The sequence below is a fragment of the Aspergillus aculeatinus genome, assembly GCF_003184765.1.
Source record: "Aspergillus aculeatinus CBS 121060 unplaced genomic scaffold BO66scaffold_59, whole genome shotgun sequence".
Taxonomy (NCBI): Eukaryota; Fungi; Ascomycota; class Eurotiomycetes; order Eurotiales; family Aspergillaceae; genus Aspergillus; species Aspergillus aculeatinus.
In genome coordinates this window covers 26277-49155 of record NW_020291528.1, presented here as the reverse complement: position 1 = coordinate 49155, position 22879 = coordinate 26277, and the positions used below count along the sequence as shown (strand labels likewise).

Genomic DNA, 22879 nt, shown 5'->3' with positions numbered 1-22879 from the left:
AGAAACAGAATCTCCAGTCCAGGGGTCACGCAACCCCAAAAGCCCGGGTCCATCAAAGACAAGCCCAAGCCCGCAGAGCCTCCTCCTCACAACCCCCACCAACCCCACCATCACCGCCGCCGCCACCGCCGCCGCCCCAAACGCCGAACCCCCACTGCTCCATCTCCCTCGGCACATCCAGCCGGACGGCCGCATACCGGCCCCTCTCGAACGGCATGATCACCGCCTCCATCACCTCCACGCAGAGCCGGTGCCCATCCACCACGAACCACCCGCCGCCGCGCGAGATCGACGGCCGCGTCAGCCACCCCGCCGGGAACAGCGACGCCCCGTGCTCCAGCAGGAACTTGCGGTGGTGGGCGGGCGTGCGCCACAGGCCAAGGCAGTGGTCGCCGGGCTTGAGGGCGGCGCTGCCGGAATCGGTGTCGTCCGGCTGGGTCGGGGTCGGGGCGTAGGCGAAGACCTGGATGAGGTCGAGGCAGGCGCGGGCTTCGGCGCCGCCGATGCAGCTGATGCACAGCGCGTGCTGGAGCGGGGGCGGGCCGGCGCCGACGATGCCCGGGTGGTTGTGCTGCTCGAGGTGGAGGCGGAGGCGGTCGACGAGGCTGTCGCGGGCTTCGAGGAGGGGGATTTTGCGGGGGGGAGGGTAGGGGTTGGGGTTGGGGTTGGGGTTGGAGTGAGCGTGGGGCTCGGGTTGGGGTTGGGGTTGGGTCCTGTTTCCTCCTCTTTTTCCTCTGTTCCTTTTAGAGGGCATTTCGAGTTGATCTGATGACTCGAGTCTACGATCTTACGATGAGGAGTCGGGGTCAGCAGGACGAGGGGATTGCTACGAGGAGGAAGATGGGTGGGCTGGGTCTGGATGGATGCGAGTACTTATATCCTTCGGGGTCTGGGGTGGGTGCTTTTTGGTTGAGGGGATGTGTCGGAGATGTTCTGGCTATGGCTTTGTTGTGGTCAAGGCTTGTTTTTGAAGACTTGTGTGTGAAGCGGGATCTTACGGTAGCTGTGGAAGAGTGGTTGTGATGAATGATCGTGGCTTTGTTAGGGTAAGGAGAACGCCGATTAATGTCTCTTGCCTGCGCTTGTGCCTTCGTGGGGGTCTTGCGGTTGAGGATTCCAGGTCGGTAGGAATATTGCTAACATCTGCATTCGAGGATTGCAAACATACAAAACTTCAACCGGCGGTACTCTTCATTGAAGCACCTCTTGTGAGTGGAGCGGAGCAGAACTAGAGTGTCCATCAGAACCCGGGGCTATGGTCCGGCACATCACACATGTACGGCGCTAGACGAAACAAAAGAATATATCTCAAAGGAGAAAGAATAGCGCACCTGATCTTGAGAAAGACAACCATGGTACAGATAGCTTAAGCGGTGGAAAGTATCCCTAAACCTGCCCAGGATGATACAGCCGAGGTGGATATATAGCTTAGATGGTTTGTTCGGTGTAGTGTGGATTTACAACAACAGCAAGTGCATAGAAAACGATTCTCTACCTTATTGGCTACGCTACGTTGCATTAAGCTTTCCGTTAGCGTACCGCCCGAGAACATTCAAGGATCTAACTATACCGAGTGTCGGCATTTCTTCCTTGGGGGAAAAAAAAGAAAAGAAAAGAAAGAAAGAAACCGTCTTGCGCAGGCAGGCATCAATGCATTTCTGACCCCAGTGACGGAAGACTCGAAGCCAGACTGCAAACTTCCTAAGCGGTGAGCAAACCAAGAATTTATATGAGCATTACTGTAATTGCCGAGAAGAATTGTAGGCATGATATCTCTTACCTGCGGATAATGGCCAGCGAATGCAATGCGTTCATCGTTTCGCACTCGAAGACTCATGTCATCATGAGGTCATATACCACCAACAAAATAACTATCTCAAGGAACACGTCTGGGTGGCGCAATTGGTTAGCGCGTACGACTGTTAATCGTGAGGTTGAGAGTTCGATCCTCTCCTAGGACGTTGCTTTTTGCCTCTTTTCCTGCACATTTGGTGACACGCTTCATATTTCCTCCAGGTACTGGGCGTCTCAACAAATCGTCTGGGTGGCGCAATTGGTTAGCGCGTACGACTGTTAATCGTGAGGTTGAGAGTTCGATCCTCTCCCTGGACGCTTTCTTTTTTCGTGTCTTTTTGGTGTTCTCGATTCCTCATTACAGTAGGTAGTATTGGCGGTGTGAGAAAGAAGCCCTGTCTTCAGTAGAAAGAACTACCAGACAGGACCTCGACCCGGGTCCCTTGGTCATGTTTTTTCAAGACTGATCCCGATAGCAACCCACCTCACTCATGTGAATTGACATCATGAAGATCGATGTCAGCTCCAGCTCCTATCAGTAACACGTTTTCGAACGAGCATCTGCCTCAGTCCATAGACAACGAGATATATAATCAACACCCAACCGCTTGTGGCCAGCACTTCCAGGCTGAATCTACAACAGAGACATATAATCAACAAACCACTAATTGAACAGGTGGATATATTAAGCAAAATAAGATCCAGTGTACAGTATACATCAGACAGGAAAATCCGACATGGCCAATTCTAGCATATCTAAACAGTAACCCGAACCCGGTCTATCGTTCCGTACACAAATAAGAGAAACAAATGAAAAAGATATCAGATAGTACTTTTGCCCCGGTGGATGATGATCCCTTGCATCATTCGTGCAAGTCTCGTCCCCGATGTTCGAAGCCACCAGAGCCGAGGGGCATTGCTTGCAGTAAGCGGTTGACAGTCGAGTCGACGAGTAGTCATATAAAGGGCGTCAAGGAAAAGGTGAGTGCGAGAGAAACAGAGGGCGGTATTAGAAAGAGCAAGTTCCTCGCTGTAAAATGTTCATAGGCGTAGCATGTCTGCTGATAGTGATACACTGTAGTCTAATGCCGGCGGATTTACTCCCGAGACACGTCACGACCAAAAGTCTTGGCCTTGATCCAGTCCATAGCGACCAGGACACGGTTACGAGCTAGATAATGGGTCAGAGCAGATCAAACAATTTTCGACACAAGGGCACTTACTGCTGAAGCACATGCTCAGATAAGCACTGCGCCAGAAGAGGTAGGTCATGGTACCACCACTGGCAATGTTGCCGCTCAGCCAGCTGATGTCGGCAACAGCACGCTCCTTACCAATGTAGGCCAGACTGCCCTGGTGAGAGTACTGGAAGGGACCAATCTGCTTGGTTCTCCGCAACTGCTTCTGACGCTCGCGGATCTCGTCGAAGATCTGGTTGCGCTCCTCGTCGCTCTTGGCCGTGGCCTGGGCCTCCGACAGCTGCTTCAGCTCAGCCTCGACGTTCTCAGTCTTGGCCATGGTGTTGAACAGGCGGGCGAGGAAGGCACCCTCCTGACTGGCAACCTGGGCAGTAGGAGCATAGTTGGTGATCGCGCAGTCACCGACAGCCCAGACGTTCTCGGCGCCGTTCACGACGAGGTACTCGTTCACAGCCAAACCGCGGCGGGAGTTCTTCTGAGCGGGCAACTGGCTCATCAAGTCGCGAACAACAGGGCGGACAGCGTTACCGGTGGCCCAGACGAGCAGACCGTAGGGAATCTTCTCCAGGGTCTTGGTGCCGTCGGGGTTGGTGACCTCGGCCTCGATGAACTTATCGGTGACGTTCTTGACCATGGTCTTGGCGCGAATGGTGATCTTCTCCTCCTTGAAGGTCGACTCAGTGTAGTCAATCAGCTGCTTGGAGAACATGGGCAGGACGTTGGGCAGGGCCTCGACCAGGGTGACGCGGAAGTTCTCCTGGATCTCGGGGACCCACTTCTTCAGATCCTCCTCGAAGAAGTCCTGCAGCTCACCAGCGAACTCGACACCGGTCGGGCCACCACCAACGACCACCATGTGCAACAGGCGCTTGACCTCATCGGGGGTCTGATCCTTGAACATGGCAGTCTCGACGCAGTCCATGATGCGCTTGCGGATCTTCTGAGCATCGTCGACCTCCTTCAGGAAGCAGGAGTGCTCCTTCACACCCTTGATACCTGTTTCGCATCAGTCTCTATTGTCTCGGCGCGGCCCAGACCGGATCACCTACCGAAAGTAGCGTTCTCAGCACCGACACCAACGACCAGCATGTCGAAAGGCACCTCGGTGTGAGAGATCTCGCCCTTGATCTCGGAATCATCGCTGATGGAAATGACGCGCCTCTCGTAGTCGATCTTGGTGGCCTCGGCTTCGTAGAACTTGACGTGGGCCTTCTTCTGGCGGAGGATGTTGCGGATGGGCTCCATGATGGAACGGTGCTCGACCTGTCCAGTCGTGCAGGAGGGGAGGAGAGGGGTGAACAGGAAATAGTTGCGGGGCGAGATGACGACGACATTGTAGTTCTCAGTGTCGAGCTTCTTCAGCAGGGAGACGGAACCCCATCCGGAGCCTGTCGAACGATATGCTTATTAGCTCCTGCTAGACCACCGCGAGCGATCGCGTCATACTAAAGAGCGCCGAAGACACTCCAAGGAACGAGAAGCCTTACCCAGGATGACCAGAGTCTTCTTGGACGGGTCGGGTTCGATCTGGTCGACAGGGTGGCACGAGTCGTAGACGCTATAGGCCAGGTAACCAGCCAGACCCAAGGAGCTCATCCAGGTCAGGCGCCAGGTCCAGCGCAAGAACCCGAAGCGCTTCTTGGGCTTGGGGGCGGGCAATGCGGGTTGAGAAGCATCGGCGTAGGCGCGACGGGTGGAGCGCTGGAACTGCTGCTGGGAGAATCTCAAGGGACGTGCGGACCGGAGGAGCTGGGGTCGCGTCGAGAGCGACCTGCGCGACAGCGACGACAACTGCATAGCGGCGGATGGGGAAGCCATCTTGGACCGGATAGCCAGCGTACTTCCAACCATTGTCGCACCTGAGCCAGAAGGCAAAGGGGGTAAAAAAGGAAGGGAAGGGAGAGTGGAGAGGGGAGTTGTGAGTGGGTTGGGTTGAGTTTGAACTGAAGAGAGAGGAAGAAGCGATTCACAAGATGATAACTAACAGTCAGACAGGCGGCGCCAAAAGTGACTAAAGCCGAAAAAATTTGGGCAAAAGCACGAGTCACTGGGATGACTGATGCGATAAAGAGGTCAATGACGGTTAAGCTGTTTTGGGCGAGCCGGTGTGTCGGTGGAAGCAGTGGGAAGAGTGGAAACTGGGACTTGAGGATTTGTCGCAAGGCGGAAATTTGCTCGATCTGGCAGTGAAGGCAATTTTCATTCCTTTTCAGTGGCTGGTCAGCTTCCAGTGCACCAGCAAGAAAAAGTGGATTCCGAACCCTCCGGTCGGCGGGCCAAGGTTTTTTTTTTTTTTTTTTTTTTTTTTTTTTTTTTTTTTTTTTTTTTTTTTTTTTTTTTTTTTTTTCTTTTTTTCTTTTTTTCTTTTGGTACTTTGTGTAATCTCTGGTTGTTGCACTGGCTCGTCTCCTCCGTCAATCAAGTGGCATGTAGCCTAATCTCCATTCGAACCACTTGAATCAATACTTGTTGGTCAGCATAATTGGGGAAGAAACATACAGAAAAAAAAAGTTGGAGATGGAGTAGTGAGGGGGAAGTGGCTCGCTCGGTGAGGAGAAATTGTGAGGGGAGAGGGAAAGGGCAAAGACGGGTTAACACGGAAAGTGCCAGGGCAGTAGACTCGCCTCTTATCATCCTGCCTTGAATCTTCACATGCCAGCGACAGCATGCTATCATCTGCACCGATGTCGGTTTTCTGGAATTGTATCGATGCGTGATGAAGCCTGGAGAGATTGAGGATGATCATGGATCCATGATGATGAAGCCGATTTCCTTATTCTCTCTTCCGCCGGCTAAGCGTATGGCTTCCTTCCTGAACGGGTAACTACAGCTCAGCTCAGCTCAGCTCAGCTCCAGCTAGCTGACTAAGCGCCGCTCGGGCGCGCTTAAGTTAGGCAAATTGCAACTCAAACTGCGGTTCTTCCCGAATCTTAGTGTTTTAGCCCGGCTTCTTCCGGAGTTAGAGCATTGAGATGGCTTTGACCATCAGACCATGGCCACAGGGGATCCATAAACGCTCTTCGGAATCCGGGGTAGACTACTTCTGGATCCACTTGTTTTGGAGAGGCTAGAGGAGTGTGACGCATATTGAGAAATGGTATACAATGATGCAGCACTGACTACTAATTAATTCTACTGACTGAGCTAGTTTCCAATGTATCTTTATGTGCGCCCTTTGCAACAGACTCCCACTTAACGCATCCTCAACCCATCCTACTCTTTTCTCTTCGTCATCGCTATCAAGACTCTGTTAGAAGTGTACAAAACTTCTTAACCACACAATTGAAACCCTTTATTCCAAAGATAGGGTGTCAGAAGGTAAAGTCCTTCACCACCTTCTTCAGCCGAACTGGAGTACCACCACCACCATCATCAGGCCTGCTGCCCAGTCTCTTCCACCGCAGTAAACTTTCCCTCTTCTTCTGCAGATGATTCCAGAGTTTGTGCTTCGGGCCCAGACCTTCTCCGCCAAAGTCGTACAGCAGCTGGGTGATCTCCTCCGAGATCCGTAGGGCATCATCCACCCGCCCTTGATCCTCATAGGAGTGGAGGAGAAACCACATGGCTTGGACTAGAATGAGCAGGGTTTGTTACCGTGCGGCCATATTCAGGGTTGAGAGCAGAGAGGCAGTATCGGGACATGGAGAGAGAGAGAGACAAGGAGCATGCATGCACTTACTGCGATCCGTATGTTCCCCATCCGCACGCCTGGACTGCTCATATCTCTGTTTGGAGAGGACATCGATCCAGATGGCCTGCGCCTCCGAATGTCGTTCTTGACGCCAGTACAGATGCCCGAGCCACGTCCGAGCCGCCAGGGTCCCGAGGTGGTTCGGGCCCAGATTCCTCTCAGCGACGGGCAGCCCGTCGAGGAACAATTGCTCGGCTTCTGCAAACCGATCCATCGCGGTCTGGATTTTGGCCACGGTGAGTGTCGATTGGAGGGTCAAGGGGTGTTCCCGGTCCAGGGTCTGGGTGCGGATCTGCAGAACCTCCTCGCTCAGCTGCAGCGCGAGGGGCAGGTGCGCTTCGCCTAGAAACCCGTAGCTGCTCGCCAGGTTATCTTGAGCCTCCAAGGTCTGGGGATGCGTGGGGCCTAGGATCCTTCGCAGTCCCTCATAGGCCCGAGACTGCAGCTCGAACGCCTTCTCATGCTCCAGATACCGATGTTCGACATGGGCCAGGCTCTGGACGGCCGCGCACGTCGTCTCATGCTGGGGTCCAAACCCGTCCAGCTGGGATAGCTTGCGGACGACTGCTTGGTGGAGGCAATAAGCCTCCTGGAGCCGGCTGCCTGCCAGACAAGTGGCGCCAAGGTCATCCATGATCTGTAACGTGAGGGGATATTCGGGGCCATAGAAGCGGACGGCCGCGTCCAGCACCCGATATTGCAGGGCTCTTGCCTCGTTGTTGCGGGTCTGCAGAGCGTAGGTCTTGGACAGCAACCGAGCAATCGTGATCCCGTGCTCAGACTCGGGACCGGATCTGGCGAAGATGTACTCCTGAACTTGACGCTGCAGCTCCTCGGCTTGGGCATATTGCCCACACTGAAGGTAGACCAAGCTAAACTTGGCGGCTTCTACTGCCTGGTGAGGCCTCCTTAACCCTTGTTGCGGAGGCAGAAGGTAGAGGTACATCGTCTGGTGCCACGGCCGACGCCCGCGTCTCTGATTCTCGGCAAGCCGGGCCTCCACCTCCGCCTGGCACTTGCGCACATGCTCCACGTGGGGATGGATCTGGCGCTTATGCCTCTGAGCGTGGAAGCAGATCGACTGCGCCAGAGCGGTCGCGGCTGCTTGGCACCAGAGGGCCTGCTCGGCGGTGCTGGTTTCGGGCCGCTGTCGCACCCAGGTATGCACCATCGGGTGCATCCAATAACTGTTGTTTTCCTCGTGGAGGGTCACCATGCCCAGACGAACCAGGAGCGACAGCGCGCCCCGTAGCCGATCTTCGTCGAAGGGCTGGGCATCCTCGTCGCGCAGGAGATCCGGCAGAGTCGCACTCGGTCTGGTCTGCCGGTCGGCCATGGTGGCGATCCACTGGTAAGGTCCTGCTATCCAAGCCCAAGTCCTAGTCCTGGGCCCCGGAAGCAGGGATGATAGTGGTTGCTGTTGCTGAATCGTCTGCTCGCGCCGCGCTTGAGTCTCTTCTCGTTCTTGCCGAGGGTTCGTGGCCGCGGCTCTGATCAGATCATACTCAATGTTCTCCCAGTAGAAGAAGGAGAACATCCTCAGCAGATCCAGCGCATCCCGAGACCGCTGATCGCTTCTGGATTCGAGGCCCACGTAGATCATCTCGTACGATGAATACACCCTCAGATTGGAGGATGCATCCCCATGGTCATTCGCCTCGCGTGCACGCGAAAGAGTCCGAGTACTTCGCGACCGGCGGACCCGATTCCAGGTCCGTTCATAGTATTCAGGATAGTCGGTCAGCGAGCACAGCTGATCCAAGATGGCTTTCCCGGCGTGAATCAGGGCCAGAGGCAAGTAGCCCAAGATCTGGGCAATCCGGTCGGCGTATTGTCGGGTGGACACCCCCCAGGGGCGCGGGCAGACGGCGGCCGCCAGCAGGAGGTCGCTCGCTTCCTGCGTCTCGAGTTGATCGAAGTGGAAAAATCGAGAGCCTTCCGTTCCGTATTGCTTGCTGGTCGGGTTGCGCGTGGTGATCAGGATCACCCCTCGTTCTCCAGCCGGAAGGCAGCGCACCACGTCCGTCTCGGGGTCGTCGGCATTGTCAATGAGCAGGAGCCAGGGCTGCTGTAAGCTGGACAGCCACGCTTTGGCTGCGTTCTCGTTCGCTTCCACGCCGCCGATCCGGGCAATCCGCGCATAGGAGTGTTGGATGTTTGCATAGGAGCTTCCATCGACCCAGAAGACACCCCAGAAACTGAAAAAGGGGAACTCTCTGGATAAGCCCTATGCCTCTCTCTCGCCGCGACCAAGGACTAGTACTTACTGCTCTCGATTGTCCTGAGCGAACTTGCAGCAAAATTGGGTCTTTCCCGAACCTCCAAGACCATGAATGACGAATCGCTTCTGATGTCCTTGATGTTCCGGGGTGAGGCCGACGCTGAGCGTCGCTTTGAACTGTTCTAGCTGCTTGTGGCGGCCTGTGTAGTAACTGCTCACATTCTGGGGCATGTCGAAGTGCTCGTTGAAGCGGATCAACGATGCTACCGCGTCGGCGCACCCAAGCGAGCTGCAGAGCTAGTATTGGGTGAGTGATCCAGTAAGCAGGTGATTCTACGTTCTGTATCGAGGGTGGTCTATTCCATGCCGACATCACCTACACTGTCTGAATTGGGTCCCCCTCGAAGTTCCCGGCGTAGGCTATTGAGCCTAATCTGCATTTTGGTGTTCTGACGCCGCAGGTTCTCGGACAAGTTGCCGACGGCACGGTCCCTGGCGGTATGCGACTTGAGCGTGGAGGCACTGCAGCAAGTCAGCGGGGGAGTGGGGGAGTGGGGGAGGGATTCTAGAATTAAGGGCCAGCCTTGAGGAGACACACAGATTTAGTGCATTCAACAAGATCTGGATGCCAGCCTGATGGTTGGCGATGCGCTGGCGTAACTGCATGAATTCCCCATCGCGGCCTTGTTTTCGGATCGTCTTCCTCAACCCATCCAGCTTGCCAGCCACCTGGGGGCCATTGTTGCCAATGACTGCATTGAGTAAGGCCTCCAGCTGCTCGACATGGCCTTTGCTTTGCTGCAAGAGCATGGCGAGATTCTTCCAGACGTCGGTGACATGAGCCTCGTCGTTGGCCGAGGTGTCGAAGCTACTCGGGTCATGCCAGGAATGCCAGCAGTCCTCGACCGTCTCGTTGACCGCAATCAGCGATGAGATCTCCTGGCTCAAAATGGTGAGTTCATCCTGTATCTTGGCAGATGCGCTTCGGATCGTGGCAAGATAGGAGATGATGCGAAAGGAGACATCCGCCAGCCCTGCACTTCCAACGAGAATCGAGAAGGGGTCCATGGATTTTCCTGCAGGACAATCGAGCTCTGGAGAATATTCGGAATAAGCGCCTTCACTGACAACATATCAATGAGGTAGTCGTGGCAGTTAAAGGGGGCCATCGCGAAGTCTTCAACGCCATTAGTCATCTCAATATCCCCTTAACTACTTAACTATCCCCAACTGACGGGTCTTTTGCGATGGCCTGAGACTATAATTCACGTGTACCGAACATCGAGGCTTTCCTTTTGCTTTTTTACGGTGGGTGGCTCTGATACCCGTCCAGTCACTGGGCTATTCCAGCACTGCCTTCAAGCCCTAGTCCTCCATCCGCGGTGCTAAATTGCCCCCATTGGTCTGTAACCCTTTGCAGGCATACGATGGCTAAAACATTATTTGGATCATGGCTTTCTAAGCCGTCGATCAGGGGGAGAAAGAGAAATCTGACCCCCCTCCTCCCCCCCTGAGACTCTCATGATAATTCATGAGGAGAATACTGTCTGATGCTTTGGATTGAAAGGAAGCAGACAGACAGACAGACACTCCACAAAGAATGAACTGCCTGACCCAAGGGTAATGGTGCGGGTGTTTCCGAGTACCAGGAAATTGCTGAGTAGCCACGGGATATTGAGTTGACAGCCCGACTTTTGGCTTTAGGGGTCCATGTTTCTGAGGAACAACGAAGCTCATGGAATCAAAACACGAGACTTCTTTGTTTAGAGCTCCGAGCAATGTTGGGTCTGTCTGTCTCTTTGATATCTCTATCCTCCCCATCTTCTTCGAGCCGCTTCAGCTACAGCTTTCTCCTCCCGTGCATACATTGTCTCTTTTCGAAATTCGCCATGGACACAATTCAATGGGACCTCATTGATCTGAGGCTATGGCACCTCGTTCTCACCCTCTCCCTGCCCTGGTGGATCGTTTTCTATCTGAGGAGACGTCGCCAGAATGAAGTACGTAACTGGGCTTTCTGGTGTCATTTCCCATCACTGCTCCTCGAACTCACCCCGACCCTCTCTAGGCCGATGAGCTATTTGGTCGACAGCATGGATGCCAGCCCATCCAGCGGAGATTGCCCTACAAGTGGCCTCTAGGCCTCGATGTGTTCAAGAGCCAATATGATGCTCTCGCGCGTGGCAAGCTACTGGCCTACCAAGCCGACTATTTCCAGCGATTCCGGGTCGGCCAGACTTTTGAGATCCGGCTGCTGGGTCGCGTGGGCTACTTTACGATGGATCCCAGGAACCTGGAGTCCATGTTGCAGACGCGGTTTGACGGTATGTTGAAGTCCTGTCATGGAATCTCCCAGTTCACCCCCAACCGAGAAATCATCGAATTCACCAATAATGCTTTGATTCTCTCTAGAATGGGAACTCGGAAATAGTCGGGATGGACTGCTGCCCATGATCGGCACGGGCATCTTCACCCAAGACGGCCTCGCCTGGAAGCATTCGCGCCAGCTTCTTCGGCGACAGTTCGCCCGCATCCAAGGTCAAGACACCGAGATCTTTGACCGTCCGATCGACGACCTCCTCGCTACCCTGCGGTCGTGCCCCGGGGACATCGTGGACCTGCAGCCGGCCTTTTTCCAATTCACCTTGGCCACCACCATCTTGCTCATTTTCGGGGAGACGTCCGCCGGGGGCCTGGCACCGAGCGATCACGCCCAGTTTGCCCACGCCTTCGATTACACCTCGCTGATCTCGGCCATGCGGATGCGGCTGGCGGACTGGTGCTGGGCGTACAGTCCCCGAGCCTATCGGGACGCCTGCGGGGTGATCCGCCAGTATGCCACCCACTACGTGAACCATGCGCTGGACGACATGCGAGCAAACGGAGAGGAGAAGGCGGCCACGCGCCATCCATTCATCCTCGATCTCCTGAAGGAGCTCCGGAGCCCCGAGCTGGTGCGGGATCAGCTCCTGAATGTGTTGATCGCAGGGCGAGATACGACGGCTTGTCTGATGTCGTGGGCGTGGTAAGTGGACGACGCCTTCCACCTTTCCCCTGATATGCTCGCCTTCGAAACGATCTTCTCACTCATGAGTTCACCTTCAAAGTTATCAATTAGTCCGCCACCCAGCATCCCTTGAGCGTCTTCGCCAGGAAATCTATTCGACCACCAAGGGAGAAAAGCAGTTGACGCGAAGCCAAATCAACAAGATGACGTATCTGCGATACGTTCTCAATGAAAGTGCGTAATGCCCCCTCCCTCTCTTCCCGTCACCCTCACCAGCAGGCCTAACCCCTAATCCGCTGCAGCCAACCGCCTATACACTCAGATCCCCGTGAACGTGCGCCTCGCCCGACGAACCACCTACCTCCCCCGCGGCGGCGGGCCCGCCGGCGACTCGCCCCTGCTCATCCCCAAAGGCACCGGCGTGGGATTCTCGGCCTACCACATGCACCGTAGCCAGGAGATCTACGGGCCTGACGCGGAGGCGTTCCGACCCGAGCGGTGGGCGGGGCCCGAATTGAAGAATCTCGGGTTCGCCTTCATGCCGTTTCATGGTGGACCACGGATATGTCTGGGAAGTGAGCGTCCCCCCTGCCCCCCCCCTGGGCCCCTACCTTTCCCCCTCAGATCGATAGATCGATACACCTGGAGAAAGGTCTTTGGCTGATGATGCCGTATCATTGATGAAATGACAGAAGACTTTGCTCTCACCGAGGCCTCGTTCGGGCTGATCCGACTGATCCAGGCGTTCCCGAACCTCCGCAAGGCACCCGATGCGGCGGATGTGACGCCCGGCCAGGAAACGCAGACCCTCACGCTCGTCGTCTCGAGTGCGGAGGGGTGTAAGGTGCAGCTCGATTGAGGTGCTGACCGGGTGACTCTGACTGGTCACGGGGCTTTCTTTCTTTCTTTCTTATTTTCTTGCTCACCCTTCAGATAGAGTCGGTGGGTGATGTTTTGCGGAGAGTCAACTGTGTCGTTTTTGGGTGACTGTACTTAGATAACACCGGGGAACTGATTGTAGTCTGCTGGATGCGGGTGCCAAAGCGGGCCAATTCCACATGATCATCCTGCAGATTGATAGATGTTGGAATGTGGCTGGCAGCGGGGAACCGCTCGGCATGCGGATTGATGATTGATCCAGACTGATAATGCGAAGAACCTTTTCCAATAGAATGAATCTCTCATTCCCCAATTCTCTGACAGCGACTCGATCGCGCTCGTCATGTCTCCACGCCAAATCGACTATTTATCCCCTCCCCACCTTTCTCAGCCTTCTTTTAATCAAGGCAAATCACCTAGAAACAGCCCCGCTTAGGCATGATATATACAAAAAAGAAGGCCAACTTTTGCACCTCAAACTGCAGCTTCTCATTCCAAACACAAGACCAAGGATGATAATGCTCGGGGGTGGTGGTGGTGGTGGTGGCAATAGCAAATCGAAGCTGCGTTTTGCTGGTCTCCTGCCGTTTAGTCCCTCTCACCCCACCCCGGAGGGACTGACATCAGTATGCCCTCAAGGCGCCCAGTACCTGAGACGCGGGCCTGTCTCTTCATCTCCATCTATTGCCACGTTGATAGGATAGATAGTACCCGAACAGCGATAAAACCCGAAAGGATGGTGTCGTTAGCCACTCCTGTATCTGGCCGGGTCTCCCCACCCCCCAAAAAAGCCTCCTTTTAGCAAACTTCGAGGTCAAGAATGGAGAGTTGCCTTGCAGCACGTTCTGGCTTGTTTGCTCCCGATGGGGGATGGAATGCGCGTGCTGGCCGTGCACGAGCTGGAGTAGGCCACACGGGATTAGTCTTGAACATGATAGAGATACAGAGTGTGGGGACTATGCAAGGGAATTTATGACATACAGTATGCCGGCCCAGAGGGTTGGGCTTGATAAATGGAGATCAAGACGATGATGATCGTAAATGCCACGATAGTTTCCGTCCAGATGTCGGTGTCGTCAAGGAGGCAAGCCAGCAGCGAAGCTGGAGGGGAGGGATCCATGTGGAACTGGTCGGGAGGGTTGTTCGCTAAGCAGGTGTGATTGCTATTATGGATGTAGGTATAAGTAGTAGGTAGATCCGATCATCAGATTAAGTAGGTCACTCCACAGTACTGTCCCGCACCGCATACAGAATGACCCACTGCATCCGGCGTGATCGACGACTATGTGGGTCACGGGATACGCTAGCTTGATCGGGTGGGTCCGGCTAACATTCGGGATTTCTATTGATCCTTTCCCCCTATGGGCTGGCCCTTTTACATGCCCGTGATCGACCCATGATCATGGCCCGGGATCCAGACCACCGCGCATAGCAACAGCAACCACCACCACCACAACAACAACAAAAACAACAAGCCCGAAAGCGGGAGACAAAGAAATATCACGTGATGGATTGGCGGCTGGCATGAATGCCGCACTCATTGATGCCGTTCAATGGAAGGAGACGGGTCTAGTCTATTGACTTTTTCTCCATCTGGACACGTCAATCAGCCCCCCGGTCATCAAGGGTGTCAACACAGTTGCTCCTAACTCGTCTATGTAATCGATCTATCTACCTCCGTTTTTCAGTCACCATATACCACTCGAGCTGCATCAGCTGCAGCTGGATCTCGTCATGAGCGAGTGCCACACCACCCAGGACGCTCTAGAGCACGCGCCAGCGATGAGGGCGCCATTCTCCAAGCCTTCCACACGTTCCCCGCAATCCCAATCACTGTGCAGGGACAACCTCGTTCAACGGTTACTCAAGCGGAAACCCCCACGACGCCCCAAGAATCTAGCCAACTGGTTGCTCGATCATCAAATTGGTGGGTGGTACATCACGTTGTGTCTGATGCTCGCCATCTGCGTCCCATGAACTAAAACATGCCCCCCCAGAGATCCCCCTCAATCTCCTCGCCCTCCTCGTCGTCACCCACCTGTTCGTCCCCCGCGCACGCCAACACACATCCAAATTCTTCTCACCATCGCACTACACCCCAAACTCCGGACAATATGCCATCGGCGACGGGGACTTTTACTTCCTTGGGTTCTGCGTGGTGCTCTACACGGGCCTCCGCGCGGGGATCATGAGGTATATCCTCGCACCGCTAGCGACACACTGGGGGATCTCCAAGAGGAAGGATATCACGCGATTCTCCGAGCAGGCGTGGCTGTTGTGCTACTACTCGGTCTTTTGGACGCTGGGTCTGGTACGTGCGAATCCCGCTATGACATCCTCACCCCTCCCAAGAAGACGCGCAGAAAACTTTCTAACTGTAATCCACTAGTACATCTACGGCACCTCCAAGTACTACCTCAACCTCCGCGAGATGTTCACCGACTGGCCCACGCGCGACCTCCCGGGCCTCACCAAGGTCTACATCCTGGGCCAATGGGCGTTCTGGCTGCAGCAGATCCTCGTCCTGAACATCGAGGCCCGTCGCAAGGACCACTGGCAGATGCTCGCCCACCACCTGGTGACGGTCGTGCTGATTTCCACCGCGTATGCCTTGCATCTCACCCGGGTGGCCAACCTGGTGCTCATCCTGATGGATGTGGTGGATATCTTTTTCCCGGTGAGTTTTTCTATCCTCTCGCCCTTTCTCCACACAGCGAGAGAGGAAGATAGACTTATACTCAGAAACAGCTCGCTAAATGCCTCAAATACCTCGGCTACACCACCGCCCGCGACATTCTCTTCGGCGTCTTCATGCTCGCGTGGTTCCTAGCTCGCCATGTCTGCTACCTGCTCACCATGTGGGGGATCTGGAAGTACATGCCCGAGACGATTGCGGAGGGGTGCTACAACGTTCCTGCCAGTGGCGCTCAGGACTCGCTCCGTGGACCGACGCCTCTCCCAGTCCATGGCTGGTCCCACCTGTGGACCCCGTTCTATAACCCCACAGGTCCCATCTGCTACAGCGATGGCATCCGGTGGGGGTTCCTGGGGGCCCTAGGGTTCCTGCAGCTGCTGACGGTGCTGTGGTTCGTGTTGATCGTCAAGGTGGCGGTGCGGGTTGTGCAGGGAATTGGGGCGGATGATATTCGGAGTGACGATGAGGAGGAAGCCGAGATGGATGTGGAGGAGGATGAGAACGAGATGTTCAAGCCGTCCCCATCCCCGTCATCGGGGTGGAAGCGCAGGGCGGCCGGGAGTCGACGAACGGCGAGCTCATCCGGCGTCAGCTTTGATCGGAAGGAGTTGCTGAGTCGGATTGGGTGTGAGAAACAGGTGGATTGATGTGGCTATCTTCCTTCTCTTTTCCCCAGGAGGCTGAAAACTAAAAGCAGCCTGTTGGGGCCTGGTAGATTCCCCTCCGCGAAGTCCGGTGTTTTCTACTGTTCGGGTGCGAAAATCTCTTGTTCATGCAATGGCCTGCATGAGGATCGGTGTTTACGGGGGAGACAATAGCTGCATCGTAGGTGGGTGTCTTCCAAATGGCGTTATGATATACATGAGAGGAAACGAAGAATCCGGAAACTGGCGAGTATGTGTGCTGCACTGAATTATCTTCTTTACCTTACCTACTACTCCGTGACTTCGTAACCAGCAGTTTCCTTCTGCCACGCTTCCGCACTTTCCGTCGACGCACCAACTAGCGTAAAACCTGCTGCCTGAGGCTTCCGACATTGCATTGCATGCGGATATCTCAATAGAAATGGAGGTCACCTCAGTCACGGCAGGCATACACTGACAGTCCTGTCTATGCTGTATGCCAATATCACTTCGTCTGTGGGAAACCAACCAAAAATGTTTTCTGGAGCAATCGTCGCACAGATAACAACTTGTACATTCCTCCGTTATTATACATCGTGGCTGAAGGAAGGGGTTGTTTCTGCCTGGATCTGAGAATAGATGAACATAGCTTGATCGTAGGTTGCATGTGAGGTCCAGCCATCCCGGCTCATGATCCCCGATAAGCCGTCCCAGAAGTCTTGCACTTCATTCCAGCCTTCACTATCCTCGTGATGTTTGCGGATCTCTTCAGGGGAAAGGTCAATGGGGCACTCAACCGCGTGGCCTAGTGGACTCCTCCACTTCCTTCAAACATTGTGTTCAGTAAGCACAATTGGTCAACTACGCAGGATCCGCTGACAACTTACTTCTGTATCCTAATCAACGACTCTCGTAGTGGGATGATATCTCCATCCCATGTATTCCCGACAAAGCGGATTGGGTCGGTTAGTGTCTTGCCATTTGGATACTGGAACACTCTGCTCAGAAGTGGGTTTCTTTCGGCCGTATATTTCTCGTAGAGATATAATAGGATCGAATTGGTGACCGTGCCCTTAACAGCACTTTGCGTATTTGCGTCCAGTTGCTTGAAGTCTTCAGGGAGTTCGAGTATCAAGTCGCCGTTATAATCGAGAAAATAAGGATGACGGTCTTCTAGGAACAAAGGACCAGCCGATGCGCTTTGCCAGTCAATGATGCTAGTAATATGACCGCTATCGTCGACAAAAATATTAGGAGTGCGAAGGTCCGGGTGCCATAAGAATGACCCTAGAATACCCTCTTCCTGTGGAATAAGATGAGGAGCAATAGATAGATATCTCTGAAGAAGAGAAACGTGCTCGACAGGATCATTCTGGCGGTGGGAAATGAATAACGGATCATCCGGAGAACGCGGGGTCGCATGTTTCTGAATCCAAGCTATCTCTCGAAGGGCAGAAGCCTGTATGTAGTCAACTGCAGAAGCCCCTGTATACAGCTATCAGCTTGATCGGCGACGGGGAATTGCTGGAACAGGCGTACATGGTCCACGATAGATATCCATATCGCCTCGCCCTTTACCCCAGAATGCCGTGTCTACTATCCGCCCGATAGAAAACCTCTCAGCAATTTTCTGCTTAAGTTCATGCGACAAGTTGCCTCCTTCGACTATTGCGGGGTGAGATCCAGGCGGTGCGTCTTTCCTGTAGAAAAGGCAACTATATCTGCTCTCAAGTTAGAAGGTACAAGAAATCTTTGCGCCTTGAACCATAAGGATAAACATACTCGGAGAATTTCAACGTCAGAATTTGTGTTGAATGGTCACTATATCCTCCATCGTCCGCACTTTACATTCAAGGTCCATGTCTGTCCAAACATCTGCGAGATTCTTACCAGGGGCATACTCCATGATGATGTACTCAGCCCCTACACGGTTCGTAGAGTCAACTGCAGAACTCCACGCAAGAACTTTGGGGACTGGAAGACCGAGTATGGTTCTTAACTGAAACGTTATGTCAGATTACGAAGATGCAAGTGTAGATAGATATGGATCATTAAACACGATCGATGGTAAGATTTACTCACAAAGTCCATTGTGGCAACCTCGGACGCTGTGGTCAAAAAAGCCGGCCTAGCATTCGGATTTGGAATTCGGGCAACAAATGTCTTCCCATTGCCCATGGTAAGCTTGAACGACTTGTTGTATGACCCTTCTCCTATCTTGGCCATACGCACACAGGATCCAGAAGATGATGAATCCATAGCAACCTTCTGCATTTCAAGTATGTCGAATTCGCGATACCTCTCTTGGAGCTGCTGCCTTTCATCCCAGACCCATCGTCCACTCGTATATCGAAAGAAATCCTGCGGATCTCCGACAATATTAGCCATCCGAAGCTGAGGGTGTTGATAGGAATAACGTCGTCGGCTTGAGATGGGTAGTAGGGTGGTCTCTCTCGACAACCCTAGCGAAACTACTCCGAATCCCGTTTAACATGCGCGAGATTATAGGCATGATTATAGCAAACTATCGGATGATCATGGAAAGATTATTATATCGCAGGAGGCGTGCGTAACTTTATTTTCGATTATGTAGGCGGTCTTCTTGGGTATTAGTCATCACCTCGGCATGCTGTGAAGTTTGCCCCAGGCTGACTGGGTGCCGTGCCTCATGCTGGAATATATACTAGTAAAAACTAGTGATAATATCAATTTTCGCGACCGCGTGTCGATGATTCTACGATCCATCAAGTTTCTCTTAGGAAAAGGCCTTGGTGTTGAACGGCAGCTATTCTGAAAATTGAGCACTTAACCGTACTTACTTATGAGTACATATAGTAACGTTATCCGTATCCGTTACAGCGGCCCGGCCCGGCCTTCCATTTCGACCAGCAGCCCCTTAGTTAAATCGCGCATCTCTCCCCACCACACGATCCCAGATCTTTAGAAACTTTGAATCAATCCACTGTCCCCGTCACCGTAACCTCCTCCCACGGCGGAATATCACAACGAAAAAAGAATGGTCGAATACGAGTTCGGCGGACCGTAAGAAACTTGCTCCTGCTTTGTTGGGCCTAACTTCTGCTTACGCTTTCATAGTCTGGGTGCCGCAGCCATAACCTTTGGCCTGCCCGTCCTGCTCTACGCGTTCACATTCGCTTGCAACGACGTGTCTGGCTGCCCAGTGCCATCACTTCTGCAACCTCGCGACTTGACCTGGGCAAAGCTGAAAGCTGACGCTAATTTACTGAATATCGAGCTGTCGAATTTCTTCTCCTGGAAAGTGACGCTGGTCACTGTCGCCTACTATGTCTTCGGTCTTTCCCTTTGGAAGATCCTTCCTGCAAAAGAGGTTCATGGAACCAAGTTGGTGCACCATGATTGCCCCCTTCAGTATCGATTCAATGGTATCGACACCTTCCAAACCTTTAGGATCAACGCAAGCTAACGGACGGCATAGCGTTCTCGGCCAATGTGGTTGTTCTCTCTATCTGCGCGGCAGGCACATTCCTCCAAGGGGCCGAGTTCCCCGTCTGGACTTTTATCACCGACAATTACGTGCAACTCCTGACGGCAAACGTACTCATCTCATACGCCTTATCGGTCTTTCTCTACGTCAACAGTTTCACCGTCGACACCAAGTATCCCAACCGCGACCTTCGAGAGCTAGCTGCCGGCGGCATGACAGGCAACTTCATCTACGATTTCTACATCGGCCGGGAGCTCAACCCCCGGATAACCCTGCCTCTGGTTGGGAAAGTCGACATCAAGACGTGGTGTGAAGTTTGCCCCGGTCTGACTGGTTGGATCCTGCTTGACCTCGCATTTATCGCTCAACAGTACCGCAACTATGGATACATCTCCGATAGCATCGTTTTCACGACCGCCGCGCAGGCATACTACGTCCTCAGCAGCCAGTACAACGAGTCATCCATCTTGACGATGATGTATATCACGACCGACGGGATGGGCTTCATGCTTGCCTTCGGCGACCTAGTCTGGGTCCCCTTCCTCTACTCGACCCAAGCTCGTTACCTCGCGGCCTTCCCCGTGCATCTCGGCGGGCCACGAATCCTCGCGGTCGCCGCCGTCTTCGTCCTCGGGATTTACATATTCAAAGCGGCGAACAATCAGAAGCACCTGTTCCGCACCCAGCCCAACCATCCCGCCGTGCGGAATCTCTCGTCCATCACCACCAGGCGCGGCACCCGCCTCCTCACCGCTGGCTGGTGGGGTCTCTCCCGGCATATCAACTACTTCGGCGACTGGGGGCAGGCGTGGCCCTTTAGCCTGCCCACGGGGGTGGCAGGGTACACGATACTCCCGGCGGGGGCTGCAGCGTTGGCCTCCTCGGGCGATCTCGCCGGATCGCCGTCTCGCACGATGTTGGACGGGCGGGTCGCGATCCAAGGCCCGGCAGCCGGGTGGGGGATGATCTTCACCTACTTCTACGTGCTGTACTTTGGTGTCTTGCTCGTCCATCGCGAACGGCCGGATGATGCCATGTGCGCGAAGAAGTATGGCGAGGATTGGAAGACGTATAAGCAGACGGTGCGGTGGAGGATCTTGCCTTGGATCTATTGAGTACGGTCTAATGAGGAGGACTAGTGCAGCTGACGGTGTCCATTTCAGTAGTGTCGGTGGCCCTCCTGAGGCCTTGCCGGTCAGGCCGCTCACCGCCCACCTCGGTGGCTCTTAGTTCCTCTCAAATAGCCTCACGTAGTCTATCTACAAGACTATCCGGGCAACCACCAACTCTAGGGGCAAGGGTAAGTTGTTTATTTATGTTATTCAATACAAGTAGCGGGTCATTGTAGAATCCCACCCGATGCCTAGTCGACATACTCTATGGTTAAGACTACAACGGTATCTGATTGTCTTCGGTCCCTCACCTTTGTCCCCTGATTAAAAGATTAATTACCAGTACTTCTATTATGGATGTATATCTTATTAAGAGATTTTTACCACCAAAAATGTTTTTATTTTTTTTTCTTGAATTGGTTTGTATCTGTGTAATCTACAATTTGTGTTCTACCTCTGCTGGGGAAAGGGGGGTTTGCCTGCCTCTTGGCACCTAGAATTGGAGACCAGTCCAGGTACGGAGCTGTGTATCAAAAGTTATTAGACTATTTATACCAACTTGTATTAGTAAACGCCAGGTTTGACAGTTAAAAATACAAAATATAATATATTCATACTTGAAAGTGGTAGATTGTAAGACTGGGTATAGTCAAAGTCACTTAGAAAGACATGGAGAGAAAGGAATGTTTGCTTTTCTGCTGAGACATGAGAAACCCCAGCCACATTCGACCTAGGTTGACTGCCCATCAAGCCACCCCACGCCATTGTCTTGAGATTCGCACTTGATCCAGACAAAGAGATCACTCTTGTCTCGCCGTGCTTGTCGCCGTGTGCCCTGAGGACAGGGATTTCGCTGAAGGTAGACTGCTTAGTACCGTACCTGCTGTGGAAAAGGGTGGTTAAGGTAATCGCTACTAGGCAGTCGTCTTCCATCAGGTGGATATCGCCAAGTAAGTGAATACAGATCGTGTCAACAGGTGCGAGCGAGAGATAAGATTGATTTTAGTATATTGGAGTATGCCTGGCATGCACATGTCATATTCGTAATAGCTATTAAATTTATTCTTCCTGAACCCCAATCCTGGAAAGATGTCCTGATCCAGTCATCCCAATCGTTCTGTTGACCTTATTGGGGGGAAGGGCGGGAATATCTGGCGACAGCAAATAAAGAGCCGCGGAGGTTGATTAGATTATCGCCAGCTTGGAACTCTCCTGACGGTTGAACAGTGGGTTCCAGAGTCACCAGACGGCATGCTGCTCGTCGTCATCTTTTTCATTTTCCTGCTGTTCTGCGGGACCTTCGTTCCAGACTGGGCCCAGGCCTACAAGTGAAAACAAGCGCGGTATTTTGAGCTGCGCGACCCTTGACGTTTTCGATCGTGTAAGCGATCGCCTCTGCAGTTGCAGCGCTTCCACCGGTCTCTGCCTTCTGCATTGCCGATATGACACGAGGATCTATTGGCAATGGGTCATCAGTAGATGTGATGACGCCACGGCTAAAGTTGTAAAGGGTTGTCTTTCTGCTCAGTCTTTGTGGTTCAATGTTGAGTAGTCGGAATGTGGTATACCGATCGAGAAGAATACCGAGTGATAATAGCAGGAGCTATACTATACCTAGTACTGCCGCCTCCCCGCAGTCCGGGAGCTCTCACTGTATTCTGGACGGATTTAGCCGGTTCGGCCCGCCTCGGCCCAGATGCAGAGATTCGTGCATCGATGAAGTAGTACCACGTAGCCCCTTTCTCACCCACTACAGTAAGAGGCGACTACTGAAACCTCATCATTAGTGATCGAGAACGCAATATGATGATGTAAATAGTAAGGGATGTTTACCCCAGCGGGTAGATACCATATAGGCCTGCTGGAGGGGGTCCTGCATCACGCAGACGCGGCACCTCGCCGGACACGACGGCGCCTGCCAACGACCCAACCAGCACCACGGGCAGCTGGTGCGGTCTAAGACAAGCGTGGCGGCGCTGCAGGACGTGGCCGGGCCGTGTGTGAACACCATGCCTGTGCGTCGAGCCCGACCACCCCCTCGCGCAGCAGCTGGGCCATGCTGCACACCCAACACACCCACAGCCTGCCGTTCGAGACCTAGCCATTTTAGCGAGATCGCCGCGCACAGCACGTTACTTTCCAGCCATGTCTTCTTGTTCAAAGGCACGTTTTGATCAGCGTAATCTATCCGT

The 22879-nt window shown here is 53.6% G+C and overlaps 9 protein-coding genes and 2 non-coding genes across 11 annotated transcripts; 5 read left to right on the top strand and 6 right to left on the bottom strand.

The window, feature by feature from the left end:
- Positions 1-52: 52 nt before the first annotated feature.
- BO66DRAFT_461318 (uncharacterized protein) lies at positions 53-754 on the bottom strand (the record flags this gene model as incomplete). Its single annotated transcript, XM_025652333.1, has 1 exon — positions 53-754. One exon carries the CDS (start codon positions 752-754, stop codon positions 53-55), a length of 702 nt encoding a protein of 233 aa, XP_025499487.1.
- Positions 755-1887: 1133 nt separating this feature from the next.
- On the top strand, positions 1888-1961 carry BO66DRAFT_t289. Its single transcript has one exon. It is a non-coding gene; the product is annotated as a tRNA-Asn (tRNA).
- Positions 1962-2038: 77 nt separating this feature from the next.
- Positions 2039-2112, top strand: BO66DRAFT_t290. The gene has a single exon. It is a non-coding gene; the product is annotated as a tRNA-Asn (tRNA).
- Positions 2113-2464: 352 nt separating this feature from the next.
- BO66DRAFT_395215 (alternative NADH-dehydrogenase) lies at positions 2465-5262 on the bottom strand. The gene is made up of 4 exons (XM_025648166.1): positions 4481-5262; positions 4043-4381; positions 3018-3989; positions 2465-2965 (listed from the first exon to the last, which is right to left on the bottom strand). Exons 1-4 carry the CDS (start codon positions 4842-4844, stop codon positions 2892-2894), a joined length of 1749 nt encoding a protein of 582 aa, XP_025499486.1. The 5' UTR covers positions 4845-5262; the 3' UTR covers positions 2465-2891.
- A 51-nt stretch (positions 5263-5313) lies between these two features.
- Positions 5314-5709, bottom strand: BO66DRAFT_198061 (uncharacterized protein). Its single transcript, XM_025642506.1, has one exon. It carries the CDS (start codon positions 5667-5669, stop codon positions 5412-5414), a length of 258 nt encoding a protein of 85 aa, XP_025499485.1. The 5' UTR covers positions 5670-5709; the 3' UTR covers positions 5314-5411.
- A 595-nt stretch (positions 5710-6304) lies between these two features.
- On the bottom strand, positions 6305-9973 carry BO66DRAFT_442778 (tetratricopeptide repeat domain-containing protein; the record flags this gene model as incomplete). The annotated part of the gene is made up of 5 exons (XM_025651455.1): positions 6305-6564; positions 6673-8882; positions 8952-9202; positions 9286-9427; positions 9504-9973. 5 exons carry the CDS (start codon positions 9971-9973, stop codon positions 6305-6307), a joined length of 3333 nt encoding a protein of 1110 aa, XP_025499484.1.
- An 821-nt stretch (positions 9974-10794) lies between these two features.
- On the top strand, positions 10795-12771 carry BO66DRAFT_414912 (cytochrome P450; the record flags this gene model as incomplete). The annotated part of the gene is made up of 6 exons (XM_025649504.1): positions 10795-10905; positions 10974-11229; positions 11318-11930; positions 12013-12146; positions 12215-12487; positions 12605-12771. 6 exons carry the CDS (start codon positions 10795-10797, stop codon positions 12769-12771), a joined length of 1554 nt encoding a protein of 517 aa, XP_025499483.1.
- Positions 12772-14206: 1435 nt separating this feature from the next.
- On the top strand, positions 14207-16456 carry BO66DRAFT_395208 (longevity assurance proteins LAG1/LAC1). The gene is made up of 4 exons (XM_025648165.1): positions 14207-14718; positions 14789-15102; positions 15181-15468; positions 15540-16456. The coding sequence occupies exons 1-4, from the start codon at positions 14526-14528 to the stop codon at positions 16131-16133; spliced, it is 1389 nt and encodes a 462-aa protein (XP_025499482.1). The 5' UTR covers positions 14207-14525; the 3' UTR covers positions 16134-16456.
- Positions 16457-16696: 240 nt separating this feature from the next.
- BO66DRAFT_423330 (phosphotransferase family protein) lies at positions 16697-18621 on the bottom strand (the record flags this gene model as incomplete). The annotated part of the gene is made up of 6 exons (XM_025650103.1): positions 16697-16934; positions 16997-17594; positions 17649-17835; positions 17932-18108; positions 18192-18561; positions 18602-18621. The coding sequence occupies 6 exons, from the start codon at positions 18619-18621 to the stop codon at positions 16697-16699; spliced, it is 1590 nt and encodes a 529-aa protein (XP_025499481.1).
- A 443-nt stretch (positions 18622-19064) lies between these two features.
- BO66DRAFT_474803 (ERG4/ERG24 ergosterol biosynthesis protein) lies at positions 19065-21027 on the top strand. The gene is made up of 3 exons (XM_025653170.1): positions 19065-19151; positions 19206-19513; positions 19567-21027. Exons 1-3 carry the CDS (start codon positions 19126-19128, stop codon positions 20688-20690), a joined length of 1458 nt encoding a protein of 485 aa, XP_025499480.1. The 5' UTR covers positions 19065-19125; the 3' UTR covers positions 20691-21027.
- Positions 21028-21960: 933 nt separating this feature from the next.
- Positions 21961-22792, bottom strand: BO66DRAFT_405307 (uncharacterized protein; the record flags this gene model as incomplete). Its single annotated transcript, XM_025648968.1, has 3 exons — positions 21961-22290; positions 22340-22437; positions 22537-22792. 3 exons carry the CDS (start codon positions 22790-22792, stop codon positions 21961-21963), a joined length of 684 nt encoding a protein of 227 aa, XP_025499479.1.
- Positions 22793-22879: the final 87 nt, after the last annotated feature.